The sequence below is a fragment of the Euphorbia lathyris genome, chromosome 6, assembly GCF_963576675.1.
Source record: "Euphorbia lathyris chromosome 6, ddEupLath1.1, whole genome shotgun sequence".
NCBI lineage: Eukaryota > Viridiplantae > Streptophyta > Magnoliopsida > Malpighiales > Euphorbiaceae > Euphorbia > Euphorbia lathyris.
The window spans coordinates 52509875-52530496 of NC_088915.1; the positions used below are offsets into that span (position 1 = coordinate 52509875).

General features: G+C 27.9%; 1 protein-coding gene across 1 annotated transcript; it reads left to right on the forward strand.

Annotated features, from left to right (window-relative positions):
* Nucleotides 1-831: 831 nt before the first annotated feature.
* On the forward strand, nt 832-20550 carry LOC136232186 (beta-amyrin synthase-like). Its single transcript, XM_066021225.1, has 18 exons — nt 832-1036; nt 1110-1298; nt 1391-1480; nt 1565-1765; nt 1920-2004; nt 2081-2247; nt 4710-4898; nt 4978-5091; nt 12481-12600; nt 12894-13016; nt 13101-13199; nt 13506-13562; nt 18757-18803; nt 18893-19036; nt 19146-19323; nt 19453-19533; nt 19643-19726; nt 20360-20550. The coding sequence occupies exons 1-18, from the start codon at nt 836-838 to the stop codon at nt 20465-20467; spliced, it is 2277 nt and encodes a 758-aa protein (XP_065877297.1). The 5' UTR covers nt 832-835; the 3' UTR covers nt 20468-20550.
* The last annotated feature ends 72 nt before the right edge of the window (nt 20551-20622 follow it).

Consider the following 20622-nt stretch of genomic DNA (forward strand, 5'->3'; position numbering starts at 1 on the left):
TGTTACTATTTGATATAGACTGTAATAATTTCTGTATTGGTTCAAAATGGGTTTAGAGAAAAGTGTCTAAAACTGTTACTCAATTGATGATTTTTTGTTAGTTTAGAGACCTGATTAATAATCTTAATAGTTTAAGTTCCTAATTGACTTTGAAACCTTAGTTTAAGGATCAAAATATGTATTATGGCTTAATAATTCAATTAACTCATGACAGATACTAGTATATACTATTATAATATGTTTTGTAATTAATTTATCACATTTGATATATTTATTACTATTATGATTGATTTATATTAAAATTCATAAAATATAAACTAAAATATTATTTATCTCTCTTTATTAATGATTTTGATTTTTTTTGACACTCATTAAATTTAATCATCCTCCATATATTAAAAACTTAAAATGACAAAAGTGCAATTAATATTAAACTCATTAATAAGAATAAAATAAAAAAAATTATATTAAAAGCTAAATCTGATAAATAATATAAAATAGAAAAATTTAATTAAATGTGATAATTATTTTAAAATAGAGCGAGTATATTTTAACGCCGTTAATTACCAAAAGCATTTCCAATGCATCGATTTCAAAAGTTGCAAAAACTTATCCAAATTGAAAATATAAAAGCAATTATGATTAAAATAATTGGTGGTAGAATTTTAACCCTTGAAATGGATCTATTCAGGTTAGAATTTATATTAGTTTGAAACGTGGGTCCAGAATATCAATTAACAAAAATAAAAACCCCACACTTACTAGCTACTGTTTGCTTCCATGCAATATAAATATGCAATGATGATTTTGATATTGTTGCAAATAAAAAGAGAGAATGTGGAAGCTTGAGATAGGTAAAGGTGATGATAATCCATATTTATTTAGCACCAATAATTTTGTAGGAAGACAGGTTTGGAAATTCTATGAAAATGTTGGTACTCCTGAGGAACTTCAACTTATTCAAACTGCTAGAGATAATTTCACCCGTAATCGTTTTCAATTCAAAGCTAGCAATGATGTTTTCAAGAATCTTCAGGTACAATTTATTAACATATGACATATTGATTTTCTACTTGCTTTTTAACATCTTTGTGTTCAAAATTACACAGCTTATAAAAGAAAATCAAATTGATGTGTACAACATACCCAAAGTTAGATTCGAAGAAGATGAGGAAATTACAGATGAAAAAATTGAAATAGCTCTCACAAAAGCTCTCCGATTCAGTTGTGCAATCCAAGCAAGTGATGGTCATTGGCCTTCTGAATTTTCAGGACTATTATATTTAATTGCTCCTATAGTATGATATCATAACCACTACTTATAAATACCTCTATGTGTTTGTGTTTCATTTTCTTGATTCTAATCTTTTAGGTTTTACAAATTGCGCAGATTATATGTCTTTATATCACCAAAATGCTTGACACAGTTCTTTCAGATGAACACAAAAAAGAAATACTACGATATTTATACAATCATCAAGTATGTTATTTATATATATACTCTACATATATTATATAATTGACAAAATATGATATTGATAATGAAATTAAAAAAAAAAAACAGAATGAAGATGGAGGATGGGGATTTCATATAGAGAGTCCTAGTACAATGTTGACCACAGCACTTAATTACATTGCATTGCGTTTGCTTGGTCAACAATTGCCCGATGAAGGCGAAGATAATGGTGTTGCTAAAGGTCGAAAGTGGATTCTTGATCATGGAGGTGCTATCAACACTCAGTCTTGGGGCAAGATATACCTTTCGGTCAGCAGTTTACTCGGATTTTATCTTTATATATATTAAAAAATTACATCTTAAATGATTATGATTATCCAAAGATAACATAATAATATATTTAGCATGAAATGAATATCATGATAGGATAAACTTATCATTATAATGTTGATTATACATGAAGATACTTGGAGTGCATGAGTGGGAAGGATGCAATCCGGTGCCTCCTGAAATGATACTTATTCCTTCATTTCTTCCTTTTAGTGCAGGTAAACCAAATTCTAAGATATTTTGAAATATCTAAGGAAAATATAAAGCTAATATCTACACATTTGAATATGACAGAAAAGCTCTGGTGTTACCTACGCACGGTTTATAATCCACTAACATACTTGTATGCAAAGAAATTGGTGGGTCCTATCACCCATCTCGTCATTCAATTAAGGGAAGAACTCTATACTGAGCCATATGATCAAATTAATTGGAACAAAGTGCGACATTTATGTTTAAAGGTGGAATAGTTATAATTGATTCACTATGTTTATTTTTATTATGGTAACTCTATTTATTTTTTACATATTACACTATTCAGACCTGGGTTTTATAACCAATTATATAGTTCAACAGGTTTTGTTTTCATCAACTCTTTAATCTTTGTAAATAAATGACCAAATTAGGCTAAATAAAATTAAAATTATAACCAGCATAGCTGGGATGTTCGCTGCTTACTCTTCCTCGCTAACCAATCTTTAGTAAAAAAAAAATTAAAATTATAAAATCACTATTTACCTGATTTTATAATGATAAAACATTAATTTTTTTTTTGTTTTTTTCTTCTCGTTTAATTCCAATCTCTCCAATATTTATAGTTTATTTATTATTTTTATATAATCATAAAACTTTAGCAGTTTTAAGTTTGTTTGATTAAAAAATATTTCAAAATTGTAAATGTGAAACTTTTATCTCTAATAAACTTTATAGATAAAATAAAAATAAAATATCTGATTTTTTAAAATTATGGAGATTCAAAATAATTTGTAATTTTAAATTTAAAAATATTATATTAAATAACAACAAAAATAAATATAAAAATTTAAGAGAATAAATAGTAGAATTCTTTTACATTAATATATAGAAGTAAAAAAATATTGGTGTATGTATAATGCATAAAAATCATTATCAACGTATTGATTATTATTATTATTTTTTTTTGATGAAGTATTGATTAGATTGAAAAACTAAAGAGATAAACTTTTACTTATATAACTAAGTACATTTTTATACTTTCATATAGAAAAGTAAATAGAGAGATTTGATAGTGGATTAAGAAAAAAAACTTAAAAACCTTCAAATGCATACGGGATTGACTAGTATGCTAGATCAAAACACATGGACTAAAAAAATTGTTTATCATTTTTGTTTTAATGTATATGATTTTATTAATTCATATTTGGATTTTAATATTAGTGTTGAATAAAACATTCACATTAACATTAATAGTTGTAAATAAAATATTTTATTATGATAAAAATATTATATTTTTATTTTATAATAATATTTTAAATAATCATATCGTATTAAAATTAGATAGGAGAGAGATGAGGACATGAAAGAGAACAAGATGAGAAAAAAATTAAATATATTAAAAATATATTTTTTATTTAAAATACTAGTAGTTGTAACTATAAAATTAAAAGTTTAATATCAAAGTATAAAATATGCTAACGTTAGGTACCGTAATTATAATTTACTCATAATAAGTAAGCACAAATTAGAAGAGTGTATTAGCTAAAAAGTTAGAAACTAATAAATTATTTATTCTAAATATATATTATTAATAAGGGTTGATCCGAATAATAGAGATTATAATAAAAAAAATATATATTATTAGGGTTAAACTATCAGCTTACATTTTTGGTTCAAGTTGTTCTTGACATAATATCAGCCCCTTAAATCAAGTGGTCGAGAGTTGGAATTCTAGGAACCCCGTTGACTGGTGAAATTCCAATACATGGTAATAGAATTAGTATGTGTTGTATACGCTTCAAACTCCTGAGTATTCCCATGCGAAAATGTGTCAAATATTATAATAAAAATTATTATTGAACTCTGTCTATCAATTTAAACTTTAAGTTGAAATTATTTGTTAGATACCAAGTAATAAGTATTCAGGTGCAACTCTAGGGTATCAACATAGTTAACCACCTTTCGATCAAAATTATAAAATCTAAAATTTATTTTAATATAATAATTATTAAAATTTTAATTGTTAAAATTGACCTAAAAATAAAGAAATGTGAAATGTATAGGTTTTTAAAAATAGGCATAATTCTTAATTGGCTCTCAAACTGGAGTTTCAAAGTCAAGTAAGACCTTAAGCTATCAAAATCATCAATCAGGTCTCTGAACTAAGTAAATATCATCAATTGAGTCCCCATTCTAAATAAAAATCATCGATTGATGTCTCATTGAAAATTATTCGTTTGAACAGTTTCAAACCCTCTTCCTCAAACAATTTTGAACCAGTATAAAAATTATTACTATCCATATCAAATAGTCACAACTTCTAATTTTAGGATAAGATGTAGATTCAATTGATGATTTTTACTTAATTCAGAAACTTTATTGATGATTTTGATAGTTTATAGTTCTAATTAACTATGAAGATTTAGTTTAGGGAGCCAAGTGAATATAATGTCTTAAAAACACTACACCGCCCCTACAAGGATAGATATATCTACTTGTTAAACGTAGGTTTTGAGTTCGAATTCCATCAAAATTACCGTTTTTAATAATATTTAAATTTTACTATAAACTTCCCAAACAATATACCTATATAAATTTGATCCATGATAGATGCATTTATTGGTAACTTTTCAGAGCAAATAATTTCATCGCATGTCGTGGTTGAAGTTATAAAATTTAGGTATTTGTGTAATTATACAATTTAAAACTACTAACAATGATGATACAGGAGGATCTTACCGTCCCTCGTTCGTTTGCACTAAATTTGTTGTTTGATGGAGTTTATTACATTGGTGAAAGAGTTCTGAAATGTTGGCCATTTTCGAAGATAAGAGAGAAAGCTATGCACAAAATAATAGAACTAGTTCATTTTGAGGATCAGCAATCTAGATTTCTTGGACATGCTAACTTGCAAAAGGTATATTATTTACTAAATAATTAATTATGTATTCTTGATTGCAACATTAATCTCTAATTATATGTATACGTATGTTCAGTCTTTGCAAATGTTAGCTATTTGGGCAGAAGATCCAACTCAAGACGCATTCAAGTGTCACCTAGCTAGACTTCCCGATTGCTTATGGGTTGCTGAAGATGGAATGAAAGTACAGGTTGGCTTAGCTTAATTTCCCACTTTAGCTTACTAGTTAATTAGCATTGAAAAGAAAATTTTATCCCATTTCCGAAAACGTGAGAAATAATTTAAATCTAAGAATAAAATTTCATTGATATATAAATATTACGTGGAAAATCCAAATATATTAAAAAAAAATGATAGAAGAATTTGAGCAGAATTAAAAATCAGGAAAATAAATTAATATTTTGGTATTATTATTGTAATGAATAACCCTATCTCGGGTCGTATTAAATATACATAAAAACTCAAACACTTATTATAATTATGTAAAACAGTTGATATTATCCATTAAATTCTCCTTAATAAAATATCTATAAAAAATTACAATCAATGAGCCAAAACAAGTCATTTAATCAATTAATAACTTTAAATTCATTCTAATAAAATAGTCCAACCAATAATATAATAAATCCTAAAAATGTTTATAAAGACTCTGATAGAAATGATACGTTGAACGGGCCAACTTGAATGCAAGATAAATATGAAAATCTAGCAAATAGGAGAACCCCCGAACCTAGCAAAATATGGCATCAGGTGAGCTGCCTACTCGATAAACATAATTACATATACTTATATACATAAATATATACATACATATATGCAATTAATTTTAGCCATCTCACATTTAATTAAATCAGACAACCAAACAATCAATCAATCAAGAATAAAATATAAGCATAACATCATGTACACGGCTCAATTTACTTCCAATAATCAAACTATAACTTATTATCTTTGTTTTTAAGGGCCCACTAGATCTAAGAGAAATATACTCAATAGTCGCATGGTTAATAATATTTCAATACGCTATCACCCCTAGTTTCAGGACACAAAACCTTTTAACCTCATAATAACTATCTCAACGACACGGTACTGTTATCACCCCTAGTTTCAGGGCACAGTACCAACTCAAATTAGAGCAAAATAATACCCTATCGTCTCCCTTTCGAGATAGGTGCTTCTGATCACATTTATCAAACTTTAGACCATTGAACATACTCACTTAAGCTAGCTATTTAAGTGAAATTTTAAACTTTATTATATCTACTCAATTTATATATATATATATATATATATATATATATATATATATATATAAAGATTTCCTCCGATAAAACCCAACGAAAATTAATGTAGTATTAATATATATTTTAAACTCAACTTGCAATACACCTTTCACAATGATCAATATACATATTTATACATAATAAGTATTTAAAAATCATATAATTCAACTAAATAGTAATAAAACAACCACAATTACCTTGATTGGCCATATATTCATCACATCAATAAATAAGGTGTATATATATATATATATATATATATATATATATATATATATATATATATATATATATATATATATATATATAAGTACTAGTAATTACGGTCGCCTCTCGTCTAATAAGCTAATTAAATTGTTCGGGTTCTGGTTGACCCAACGCTTCCTCCCCTATAACTAAAAACACATTCCTATAATTAATTGACAATTAAAAAATTGATAGATATGTGAATGTATGTTCAGAATGTTGCATAACCCCAACAATATCAATTAAGGTTTCATATTAGTCTAAATAAATCAACAACTTTGTACTTAAATCTAAAATACTAACCTTTTAGGTTTCAATTATCAAAATAGATTAAGAATTCAGAAAAACTATCATATATATTGGAACCTATGTGAAAGTGGTAAAATTTTGTCCAAAAAATGCTCATCGAAATTTCGTCAGAATGCGGTGGCCGCTCGCCGGAGTTGTCAGAAGAGCAAATAGAGACTACCACGAGATAGCCCACGTTCATGGAAGTTCGAAAATACACTCATTTCACTACTAAAATCGATCAAAAGGTCAGGATCTAACACTTTTCTAGTGAAAAATACTCATCTCAATCACCACATTTTTCAATCGAAAAATAACAATAGTGGTAGCAAAATCTTCCTCGTGAAATAAAGAATTTAATGGTATAATTTTCGTTTCAAGAAGTGGCCGGAATATGGGTTATGAAGAAAATAAGATTAAAAAAATAGAAAATTTAATGTTTACAGAGGATGAAACGTTCTTCCTGGAAAACAAAAATGATAATTCCCTAATGATAATAACACTAATACTGCTAATAATAATATATTAATAATAGTAACAAAAATTTCAAAATAAAAATAATAATAATAATATAAATCTTAAAAATAGTTGATAGGGTCCATTGATTATAATTTTGATAATTTTATTTTTTTAATACTATAATTATAATATATACTATAATTTTATTTTATAAAACACTCTCTATAAGATTACAGATGTTACAAAATCTATTACAATAAAGACTAGTGTTTATATGGTTACAAACAAAGAGATGGTACACATATTAATTATGAACCAATAGATAATGCATACTTAACACCCCTCCCTTTTCAAGATGGAAGTGGTGATTCAACCAGTCCCATTTAGGGAAAAAAATGTGTAGATAAATGAGCAGAAGTTAATGGTTTAGTTAACATTGAAAAGAAGTACAAATATGTGGTGTGGTGAGAAAACCAGAAACGAGATGCTCATAAACGACATGACAATCAATGTCTAGGTGTTTGGCGCGTTAATGACAAAATGGATTGGAGGTAATATATGCTCACTATCATAATATAACGCAATAAGAAGTGAAACTAGAATCTGAAATGTAGCCAGTAGATATGTAATCCACTTGATCTCACAACTAGTTCTAATCTTACTTCAATATTCAGCTTCAACTAATGATTTACTATGTAGGTTGTTTCTTTGCCTTCCATGATTTAAGAGAATCACCTAAAAATACACAATAACCACTAACACGACGACGAGTAGCACAACAATATCCCCAATCCTTGTCACAACAACATTCCACAATTAGAGAATTTCGAGCCTTATCAAATAAGACATAATTCATAGTTCGATGTAACAAAACATCAAGATGATGAGAAAAAAGACTATTCGTAAAAAAAAAAAAACTCAGTTGAAGGACTACAAAACAAATTTTAGCTACTTGAAAAGTAGTATGAATATGTGGCATGGTGAGAAAACCATAAAAAATATGCTCAAGAATGATATGATAGTCAATATCCAAGTGGTTGGTCGATCATGAAAAATTGAATTGGAAGCAATATGAATGGCAGCCTCATTATCACAACATAACATAATAGGAAGTGAAACTAGAATATGAAATGCAACCAGTAAATATGTAATCCATTTTATCTCACAACTAGTGCCAACCATACTATGATTTTCAGCTTCAACCGAGAATTTATTAACAATAGGTTGTTTCTTTGCCTTCCACAAGATAAGAGAATCACCTCAAACACACAATAATCGCCAATGCAATGACGAGTAACATGATAACGTCTGTAATCCGCATGACAATAATCTTTAAGGAAAAGAGAATTTATATCATTATAAAAAATAATTCCATAATTATAGTTCCGCATAAATAACAAAGAAGGTGAAAAACAACATCAAGATGATGAGAACAAGGACTACCAATAAATTGACTCAGCTATTGAACTACAAAACCAATATCAAGGCAAGTAAAAGCCAAATATAAAAGACGTCCTACAAAACATCAATAAGAATCTAGATAAAGGATAATAGTACCTTATCAAGGTTAGGGTCAATATTAGCTTGCATATGATAAGTTGTAGGATTAGCTTTTGTAAGCAAATAAAAAGTATACTTTGGTTGAGATAACGAAAATATACCATTTGCATCAGATGCTAATTCAACACCAATTTTTTTTTTTTTTTTTTACATGAAACATATGTATTTAATAGTAAAAAAGTATGAAGATGATTTTAACATCTTTAATAATGGTTTCAGAATTTCCAAAAATAAGGACATCAACTGTATACACAATCAAGACAATGAAATTTTTATCAGATGTATAAGTAAATAAGAAATGATCAAAAGGTTCGTGAAGAAAACCAAAAAAATTAGTATGAAAAATAAACTCACCATTCCATTGATGTCCAACTTGTTAAACTCCATGCACTGATTTACAAAGTCTACAACCTTGACCTTGTTTAACGATAGTATAACCACCAAGAGGGTGAGATAGACGTCTTCATCAACAAACTTATGAAGATACATTAGTGAAAAACTTTCAATAAAATCAATCCCCTGAATTTGGTTGTAACCATAGGTTACTAGGCAAGCTTTAAGATAATCAATGGATCCATTAGGTTTCTGTTTAATTATGTAGACCCATTTAATTGAAGTGGCCCGTTTACCACGAGGTAAGGACATGTCAGTCGAAGTATTATTCATTTCTAGAGCATTAATATCTTCTTGCACAACAAAGACCCATTTGGTATTTATACAAACTTGTTGATAAGAGGAAGGTTCAATAATAGCATTTAACTTAGTAATATGAGTTTTGAAATCTTTGAGCTAGATTGTCTTGGTTGCAATGAATAACAAAAAATTAACATAGGCAACCAAAGTATTCAATAAGAGTAAGCTTGAATTTTATTATATAAGATTTTATGAGGGCTTTTCCAATTTAGTAGAGGTGTGAGAAAATATTAATCAAATGATTAACTTTTTTTTAAGAAATCAAATGATTAACTATTAAGTTAGCTTCACCCTAAAAAAATTAGGCAAATTTGCCTGAAATAATAAATTTGAGGTGACCTCATGTAAATATTTATGCTTACACTCAACAAAGCCATTTTATTAAGGTGTGTAAATGCATATATTTTTATAATAATTTTTTTGAATAGGTCATTGCAATGATTATTTAAGAACTCAGTACCATGAACAATACTAATATTCTTTATTTTGGTGAGAAATGAGTTTTAACTATTTGTATAAATTTCTTAATAATTTTAGGCATTTGAGATTTTTCTTTTCATAAACTTGTCCAAATGGACCTTAAGTAATTATCGACAATTATAAGAACATATTCCTCCCCTTTTAAAGAAGTTATTTTGTATGGGGCTCAAATATCGATATGCATTAATTGAAAACAAATAACATTAAAAATAGTCTTTAGAAAAATGACGTCATTTGTTGTTTGGCCATAGGACAAATGTCATAATAGATTTTATTTTCAAATCGGATATACAATGTATTTGTGTCAGAGCATCTCCAAGAGACTCTTAGTGCACTTTCTAAAAATAATATAAATAATTGACTCTTAGTGATTTAAGAGTGACTAAGACATATCATCTCCAACAATACTCCTTATATTCACTCCTTATTTATTATTTTATCTTTAAAATTATTAATTGTTGTTATATTTACCAATAGTGTGAGGAGAGAGACTCCTCAATAATAAATTATTAATAAAAAATGAATTAAGAGGCACTAAGAGATGGAGAGAGGCTCTCTATTAATAGAGAGAATGGTGAGGCTCTTAGTGATTTGAGAAGCCACTAAGAGCCTGTTGGAGATACTCTCATGTTGGATATAATAGCATACTCAAGGTGATGGTGACATAAATAGGACTTAGAAAATACAAACACTACATTATTGGAATTAAAAATCAACACAAGAAGACAACATTATATTATTATTTAACCTATAAACTCCTAAAACATTAGGGGGAAAATATTTTCCCGTCAGATTGTAAAGGCCATCTTGGTATAATTTAATGGAAAACGGAAAGTTAGACCTTTGGGTCTGCAATACGCATAATTTCAAGAATAATAATAATAATAATACTCGTTTCATAAAGAAATTTCTCACATGTAGAAATTTATGTTTAAAACCATGAATGTTTAAGACATGGTGCAAAGTAAAATCATATCCTATTTTCACAGATACTACATATTTTACTGACTGAATCGCACCATCAGGCAGATATACCAAATTTTTCGAAAGTCACAAGGTTGTAAGAACTAAAAGTTTCAAACAAACATACATATGATATATTCCGCCAATGTTAATAATCTATACAAGTATTCCCAGTTTGGAATGAAATAGGGAGTTTAAAGTCAAAATATTACCTGCAAACCTTAATGTGCACCACTAATGTCATCTCACTATATTCCATGGAATTTTTTCCCTCATAACACATTTAACTTTTCTCTACAAAAGTTCAGTGGTTCTTGGTGAAATATCATGATCTTCCCTATCAACACCATCATCAAAATTGGAATTATGAGTATCTAGTGATTTATGCACACCATTTTCTCTTTATTTTCCATTCATTTTATGATCAAACAACGTAGGATAATCAATGAGCTTGACAAAAGATTCCTTCAAATGACCAGGGTTATGACAATAAGTAAAACATATGTCCCTTGTATAATTAGATCCAAGTTCGAACCACAACCTTAGTTATACTCATGAAGAGAATATGATGTGTTCGAATTCACATTCACATTAGTGGATTCATCAAGTGAATTTAAATTGCACCTTAAATAAACATTTTAGCAATTTCCAATGATAAAATGTCAAAATTTACCTCATACTTCTTCTCAACATAGTGAATCATTGAGTAAGATTTGTGTATGGATGGTAAAGGCTGCAAAAGGAAAATATGAATCCTCATTAAGTCCCATTAGAAATTTGACAAGTTGATGTGCATGTTTCAAAGTACATGCATTCTTAGAAGGCTTATAGGTGAAAGAATCAGCAGTAGAACGTGTACAAATTGGTGGAGGAAAAGGATAATCCAACTCCCCATAAACACTTCAACTTTGTAAAATAAATTGAAACAAATTGATTAACAAAAATGATAATATTGTATGTTAATTGATGTAACAATACTAGACCATTCAATTCCCTGAACATATATTCTAGTTCCTTCCAAAGAGACCGAGAGTAGATGAAGCGAAAATAGAGTTTGAACAAGATATTCATAATTGAGAATCTACAAAATTACAATTTCAATAGAATTATAGGGTTTTGAAACATGCTCTTATGAACGGAGTAAAGAAGCAACAAAGTAAAATAACCTTTTGGTATTATTGTCTTGATATTTTTGTTGAACTTACAGTGACTATACACACACACACACACAACAAACAATAGTGTGTACATGATTAAATACAAAGAGATGATACACGATAATTGTCAACCCTTAGATAATATATACTTAACACAATTTCACTATGAAAATAACTTGGGAGTTAAAATAACATCCTGTTTATAAGGAGAAAAATTTATAATATTAAATTTATCTCTTATAATATGAGTACTCATCTGTCAACAAGATAATAGTGATTTTTTTTAATGGAACAAAGCATGCAACCAAATTTTAAAGTGAAATTTGGTTGTGGGGTGGGTAACGAACTCAATGTTTTCCCATTATCCATTCATTTTTTAATTATATTTCTTTTATTATTATTTTATTAACAAACAATAACACTAATTAAATTGTTGCTAATTTAATGCAGAATTTGGGCACTCAACTGTGGGATACGAATTTTTATGTTCAAGCAATTCTAGAAAGTAATCTCACAAATGAATACGGCTCGACACTAAGAAAAGCTCATGAATTCATCAAGCAAACCCAGGTTTAATTAGTTATTCTACCTACTTATTAGATGATTATATCTTAAAGTTATACTATTGATTTAATTAGTTGTTCTACCTACTTATTATATGATTATATCTTAAAGTTATACTATTGATTTAATTAGAAATTATAATTGATTTAATCAGAAGTAATAATTCTTAAATATATATATATATATATATATATATATATTATTTATTTCTTAATATATAGATTAGTATACCAAATAATAATAATAAACAATTCAATTAGTTTTATAATATCATTTACTACTTTTTATGTATAATTAAGATAAAAGAAAATCCTCCTGGAGAATTCAAAAATACCTTGAGATCTATTACAAAAGGGGCATGGCCTCTGGGCGATCAAGATCATGGATGGCAAGTCTCTGACTGCACAGCTGAATCACTCAGGGTACTTATTCAACTAACTAGTTATTTACTAATTCGATAATTAGAATACATGATCTCATATATTATATATGATATTTTATTATAGGTTTTACTGTTACTATCAGAAATGGAGCCAGAAGTTGTTGGTAACAAAGTTGAACCACAACAATTATATGACGCCGTGGATTTTATACTTACATTGCAAGTATGAAAAATATAACTTTTTTCTTTTTCTTTAATAAGTTTGAAAACTTAATTGAGAGCTCATTAGAGTCGGCTCAACAGTAAGGAAGTGACTATTGTGTCACTCATATCTGAGCTCGAGACTCTCCATCGTTGTTAGAGTCTAAATAAATGAAGCAATATGTAAAGTCTCTTGTTAATTATTATGTGTCCTTGAGGCTTTACCTAAACCCTAAACTAAAAATACCCCTTCTACATCTAAAATTTTCATCACAAATATATATATATATATATTACTAACGTGAAAGAATGTGTTGGGTATTTGTAGAGCAAAACCGGCGGTATTTCGGCTTGGGAGCCTCCATCTTCTCATCTGTGGTTAGAGGTAGATATGATATATCTTTATTATGAGATTTAACTTTTACTTTACATTAATTTGAATATATATGTAGTTTTGAGTTCGTAAATTGATAAGTAGAATAACTAATGACAGTTCCAATATTTTAGAGGTCATTGCCTAGATTTTTTTGAAAAATTTAAACTTAATAAATAAAAAATTTAATTAATTCTTGATTGTATTAAGAAAAACCAAATAAACATTAAAATTCTAAGACAATTTGCAGAGAACGAAGAAGCTATAAGGTATTTATCATTCTGTCAAAAAATATTGGTAGGGTAAAAAAACTTATAGTTTGACCTTTTTGCTAGCATAGTCTCGTAATTTTAAATTTTTGAAACATGAGTTTGTGGGTTGTGCAATTTTCAAACTCAGACATTCTGCAAAAAATATTGCCTTAATTTATCTCAAAATTGAGGGATTTGTAGCAATTAAAAAAGTCAGATTTTGCAAATTACCCTATATCTAAGGCCTGAGTTTGCAAATACCCTATATATAATGTATGGATTTGCAAATTATCTCCTAATAAGGCTTGAATTTCCAAATTAATTAAACCATGAGTTTTTTTTTTCTAGAAAAATCAACTTAAATTTTTTTAACTGCAAACTGCACAAACCACAAACTATTGTTTGTAAGTTTTCAAACCCTAAGATTGTGTTTGCAAATCAGATAAACCACCTGAGTTTTTTTTTTGTACTTTACCCTTATTGTTAAGAGATAATTTGTAAAATAAATTTTGGAGTATTATGGGAAACACATAGTGTACTCTTGTTGTCTGTTTTTTATTCTATTTTAGTAAATTGTATTCTTGTTTTTTTATATATATGATTAATGTTAAATTCATATAATAGATAATAATTATTTAGAAGGATATTCTTTAACAATTGAGAACTTATTGATTAATTATTGTATTATAATTAAAATAAGTTTCAGATTATATTCCTTCCTAAATAGGAGGTTCTAGGTGTGAGTCTAGGTCAGCTCCCTTTTGACCTAATATTGAGAGTATTGTGTTAGTTTTCTTTACAAAAGATAAGAGTTTCTACAATACTTCCGGAGTATATATATACTCTCTTAGTTTATGGTATATGGAATTTTTTTTAACAATTTTAAGGTATTTATTACAAAATTTACAATTTTAAAGTGGGTGTTAACGTGTGAACCAATATCAAATTTAGGTAGACTCGGTATTAGATCTTTAATATCTCAAGCTGAGTAATTTCGGGCCAAGCTTTGATCGAGCTTTGCACAAGTCGAGCTTGATCGATTTTTTACTGAGCCAAGCTTTGATGAGTTTTACTAGATGCATCACACATGTACGAACAAGTAGCAAATAAGAAAAAAATCCCTATAACATACTCCATATGAGTTTAAAAGATTTTAAAAATAAAAAACAATCACTTATTATGACCAAACATTAAGAAACGTTGTTACTAGTGGTGGCCGAAGAATACAAACTCACATATCACATATGACCTTGGATGTCATTTGTTAGTGCTTCTATTGTGGATGACTCAATAAGAGGGAGAATTTAGGGAGGGAGAAGCTAATTAGGCTCTATTCTTTTTGACTGAATTTAAGTAAATTGAACCGAACTAAACTAAATGCTACTGAAATGAACTGAACTGAATGCTGCTGAATGCTGAATAAATATAATTATGATACATAATAAATAATAAATAATGATGAATTATATATAAATAATACTAAATTATAAAAAATATATATATTATAATAAATGATAATAAATTATATATAAATGATTATAATTATAATAAATAACGATAAATTATTGAATGCTGAACTGAACTGAATGCTACTGAACTGATATTATTGATACTGAAATTAAGTGACAAAGAACAGAGCCTTAGCCTTTACGGTGTGTTTGTTAGAGGGCATCAAGACATGGAGATATGGATGAAAAAACTAAGATGAGTTAACTCATGTTTGTTTAGAGATAAGTTAGAGAGATAAGAGAGGGATATGAGTCTTATCCCTCAAATTCTATATCCAAGAGGGGGATGATATAAGGAGGTGGGATAAGCTCATATGATTTTAATAGGATGGAAAATTCCATCTTATCCCTCAAATTAATGTTATGTAGTTTAAATAAGGTTAAAATAGTAAAATGTATTATTTTATCCTTATCCATATACCACATACCAAACATTGAATAATAATTGTTGACTATCATATTTTTATCTTTATCATAACCATTCATCATCATCTCTATCACAATCTTTATCCTTATCCATATTCCAATAAAATACCAAACGCCCCGTTAAGGTTTGCATTTTGAACTCTGGATTCATAATTTTTGGACTAACTAAATACCTAAAGTATCCATTAAGTGTTTTGATTATGGGCCTTGTGAGTTGAGAGTTGAAGGGTGTTTGTTTACCTACTTTTTACCTATTGTTTACTTTTTCACTTTAAAAGGCAATGTTTTAGGTGTTTGGTTAGACTCTTCATATTTGTCTTTTACTGCTGAAAAGTAGCTTTTTACAAAAACAGAGAATCTCTGCTTTTTGGAAAAGCAGCCTTTTCCAAAGGTTACAGCAACCAGAAAATAGGAACAGCAAACAACAAGTAGTCAAACATACCCTTAGAGTCTAGGACTAGTTACTACTTTTTTGCTTTTTTGTTTGTTTTTGCTTATGGTCATTAATTGGTTTATTTTGAAATAAAGATTAGGGTAAATAAAAAAAAAAACCCTTGTGGTTTCACCGATTTCCAAAAAAATCCCTATGGTATGTTATTACAAAAAAGGACTGTGTTATATGTCGTTACCCGAAAAACGGAAAATGGCTTAACACCGTTAAAAAAGCTGACGTGGCACAGGAGTAAAATTGGAAAAACGATTTATTTTTTTATTTTTTCTCTCTCTCTCTCTCTCTCTCCTCTTCCTTCTTCTTTTTCTTCTTCTTCTTCACTCCTTCTTCTTCCTCTCTTCTTCTTCTCTCCTTCTTCCTCTCTTCTTCTTCTTCTTCTTCCTTCTTCCTCTCTTCTCTCCTTCTTCTTTTTTTTCCTATTTTTTTAATTTCCGATACTCGGGAAATCTGGAAATTTCCAGATTTCTTCGGAAATCTGGAAAAATCTGGGAAATTTCCAGACCAGATTTCTGGAAAATTTCTAGAAATCTGGAAATTTCCAGATTTCTGGAATCGAAACTTAAAAAAGGAAGAAGAAGAAGAAGAAAAAGGAAGAAGAAGAAGGAGGAGAGAGAGAGAAAAATAAAAAAAATTCATTTTTCCAATTTTATCCCTATGCCATGTCAGCTTTTTAACGATGTTAAGCCATTTTTCGTTTTTCGGATAACGGCGTATAACACAATCCTTTTTTTTAATAACAAACCACTGGGGTTTTTTCAAAAATAGGTAAAACCACATGGTTTTTTTTTGGAATTTACTCTAAAGATTACTAAAAATATATATAGTAATTAAAAAATCATCGAATCGGGTCCAAATAGTTTGTGAATTATCCTGAATCATTAACCCCTAATTACAATATCAAATTGGTGGAAGAATTATTATTGACCAAAAATTTTTGTTGCAAAACACTTTCCCCAAATCCCAAATAGCATTTGGGATTTGGAAACCATTAATTCCCCTTTTTCATTTATTTTTATTTTTTCTTTTTAAATCTAATTTTTTTTTTTAGATTTTGTCAAAATTATATTTGACTCATTATTATTATATTCATTTTTTTATTATTAATAGTAATTGTAAATCTATTAAAATTACAAAATAAAAAAAAGAATACAATAAAAATTAGTAAATTATGAAATAATAAATGAAGATTAAAAATATTTCTTATTGTTAAAATTGTAATAAAAAATAATTAATTCTTATTAATTTTAAATTGTATGCTTATTTTTAAGAAAAATAAGAGTTATTTAAAACTAATAAGAATTAATTTTTTTTCAACTATTAGAATTTTTATAATAAGAATTAATTGTTATTTATTATTTTTAATTTTATTTATTTATGTATTTTTAATTTTATCAATTATCATTTTTAAATTATAATTTTAATAAATTTACAATATTTTATAATAGAAAAAGAAATAAAATAATGAGGCACGTCTAGTCTTGGAAATATTGAGAGCTTTGCCCATTCGAATTATCAAGATCCGGCTACCCAAGTAAGAAAATTTTGAATAAAAAGGTACCATGCTTGCTTTCCTGTAAGCCGATACAGATAAAGATGTGTACATACTTGCTTGCTCGGAGATAGGTACGAAGTGAAAACTTCGACGCGCTCATTTTTTACACCTATGTGATACCCTCCTAGAAAAGTCTAATTCAGTTCCTTTATCACCGTGGAACTGTGAGCAAAGGTACTTTTGTTCTCCTAGACTGATAGGGGATTACATGAAAATGAGAGTTCACCCAAAAAGTGTAATGCTTTTAGATTAACAAGATATAAAATGGAGAAAAAGAAAGAAAAAAGGGATAAAAAGGAAAAAAATAGAAATTAAGAGGTTTAATTTAGAATTTGGGCAAAGTGTTGTCTGAAATATTTCCTACACTAATCCACCTTTAACATAAATTATTAGTAAAAGTAAAGAAAAAGAAAAAATTTTGAATTTATCGATTGAAAAAATAGATTAATGTTGTATTTTCTTCTTGAAAAAAACAAGGCATATTCTTTACACATTAGCAAAACAAGAAATTGATTAAATGTGTTAGTTTTTAATGACGTGAAACATGTTGACCTTGATGACATGATATTATAAGTTGTTGACTTTGCTGGCATTGCATAAGCTATATTGACTTTTGATTATGTCGCACATTGACTTCGGTGATTTGTCAACATGATAAAAAGTGTTAGTCAAATCCCTTAATATATATATATATATATATATATATATATACACATATATTTCTTTTTACAGAGAAGTATAAAAGAACAGTTTTTGTTTAATCAATTTGCAAGTAGAGGAATACAGTACATATTTAGTGATATGAAATATGTAATTCCACCATCAGTGTTAATATTTGGTAATATGACACCAAAATGAATGTTACTTTAGAAAAATTTACAATTTAATGTGCAATGACAATAAAATCAACATGGCAAGTGAGCAGAGTGAAAGGTAATTCGTTGTTGTTGTTTTTATCTTTCCTTCATTTTTTGCAAAGAAAATGGGTAACTAATCTTTTATAATTTTGGATTCTCAGATGTTCAATCCTACTGAATCTTTTGGTAGAGTAATGGTGGAATATGAGTATGCATACTTTAAATCCTAAAACTTTTAAGTTAATAGGTAAAAATCAAAATAGAATTTTGATTATCTTTCGAATTATGTGGTTTCAGCTATGTGGAATGTACAGCATCTATGATTGTGAGTTTTGTGCTATTCAAAAAGTTGCACCCTAGATACAGAAAAAAAGATGTAGAAATCGCACTGGTTAAGGCAACTCAATATCTAGAAAATACACAAAATTCTAATGGTTCTTGGTAAGTACATGATTAATTCCATATTTTAATTTGGAAATGCATATGTAAAATCTATAATAAATTATGGGGGTTTTTAACTTTTAATATCAAGTTACTATTTGCGGTGCAGGTTTGGAGAGTGGGGGATTTGCTACATATACGGTACTTATTTTGCATTAAGAGGTTTGGCTGCAGTTGGAAAGACATATGAAAATAGTAAAATAGTCAGAAAAGGTTGTGAATTTTTGCTTTCCAAACAACTCAATTCCGGAGGCTGGGGAGAGAGCTATCTCTCCACCACTAATTTGGTAATTTTATAAATTAGTTACACCCTAAGCATAAAATTAGTTTATAAATTTTAGCTCTAAGTTGTGTATTAAAAATGTTTTCCGATGTTTAATAAAAATGTTATATATATATATATATATAATTCTCAGGAATACACGCAGCTAGAAGGAAACAAATCAAATCGTGTACAGACTGCATGGGCAATGATGGGTCTTATTCATGCTGGACAAGTTAGTTTTATATTTTAATTATTAATTTCAAAATATTTCATATTTTGACTCTTTATAATTTAGAGGTCAAGAATTATTTATATTAATTTAGTTATTGAATGATAAATAGGCTAGGAGGGATCCAACACCTCTACATAATGCAGTAAGATTATTGGTCAATTCACAACTTGAAAGTGGCGAATTTCCTCAACAGGTAACACACACACACACACACATATATATATATATATTCGAACCCTATGATTTGTAACATTTTCATTTTTTTATTGATTTTGCTAAATTTGGCCAATAACGACCTCAAAATGAAAGTTTTCAAGAATTAAAGTTGTTTAGTATCACATTTACTATGGAACCGTATTTTTTAATTTTCAAAATCATCATTTTAGAGCTTTCTCTCTCTAAACATTAACTTTTTCTCATAAAAAAATACCTAAATAACCTCAAATCTAAGAAGTTGAGGAATTAAAAGTTGTTTAAAATATCATTTAATTCTTGGAAATTTTAACTTGAGATCGTTATCAGCTAAATTTGGCAAAGTCAACAAAAAATAAAAATTTTGCAAACCATAGGATTCGAAAAACCACAGGTACTAATTTGTAAAAGCGTGAAATCACATAACATTTATTTAAAATGAACCTTTAAGATTATTAATACGACAATATGGTTTATATAAATAATCTACTTGACACCATCACAAGATATCATTTTCATTACAAGACAAATATAATAATTTACACTTCCTTTTGTCAAATTCAAGTTATGAAAATGTAGTTTTTTTTGTTAAAAAAATAGAAATATTAATTTAACTATTTTTGTATACATGCAGGAAATATCAGGAGCAGCACTACGGACTTGCATACTCCACTATTCAGCATATAGGAACATATATCCATTGTGGGCTCTAGGTTTATACAAAAAACACATCAATAATTAATGTATCATAATAATTATTTGTTCATGCCATCAAACATTAATTAGTAAGTTTCCGGTGTGATAATAAGGCTTGTAATTTACTTATTATGAAGTTTCTTTTTTTTTTATTGAAAAGTTGGGACCTGGTAAGGAAATAAGAGCCGGACATCCTAGCCA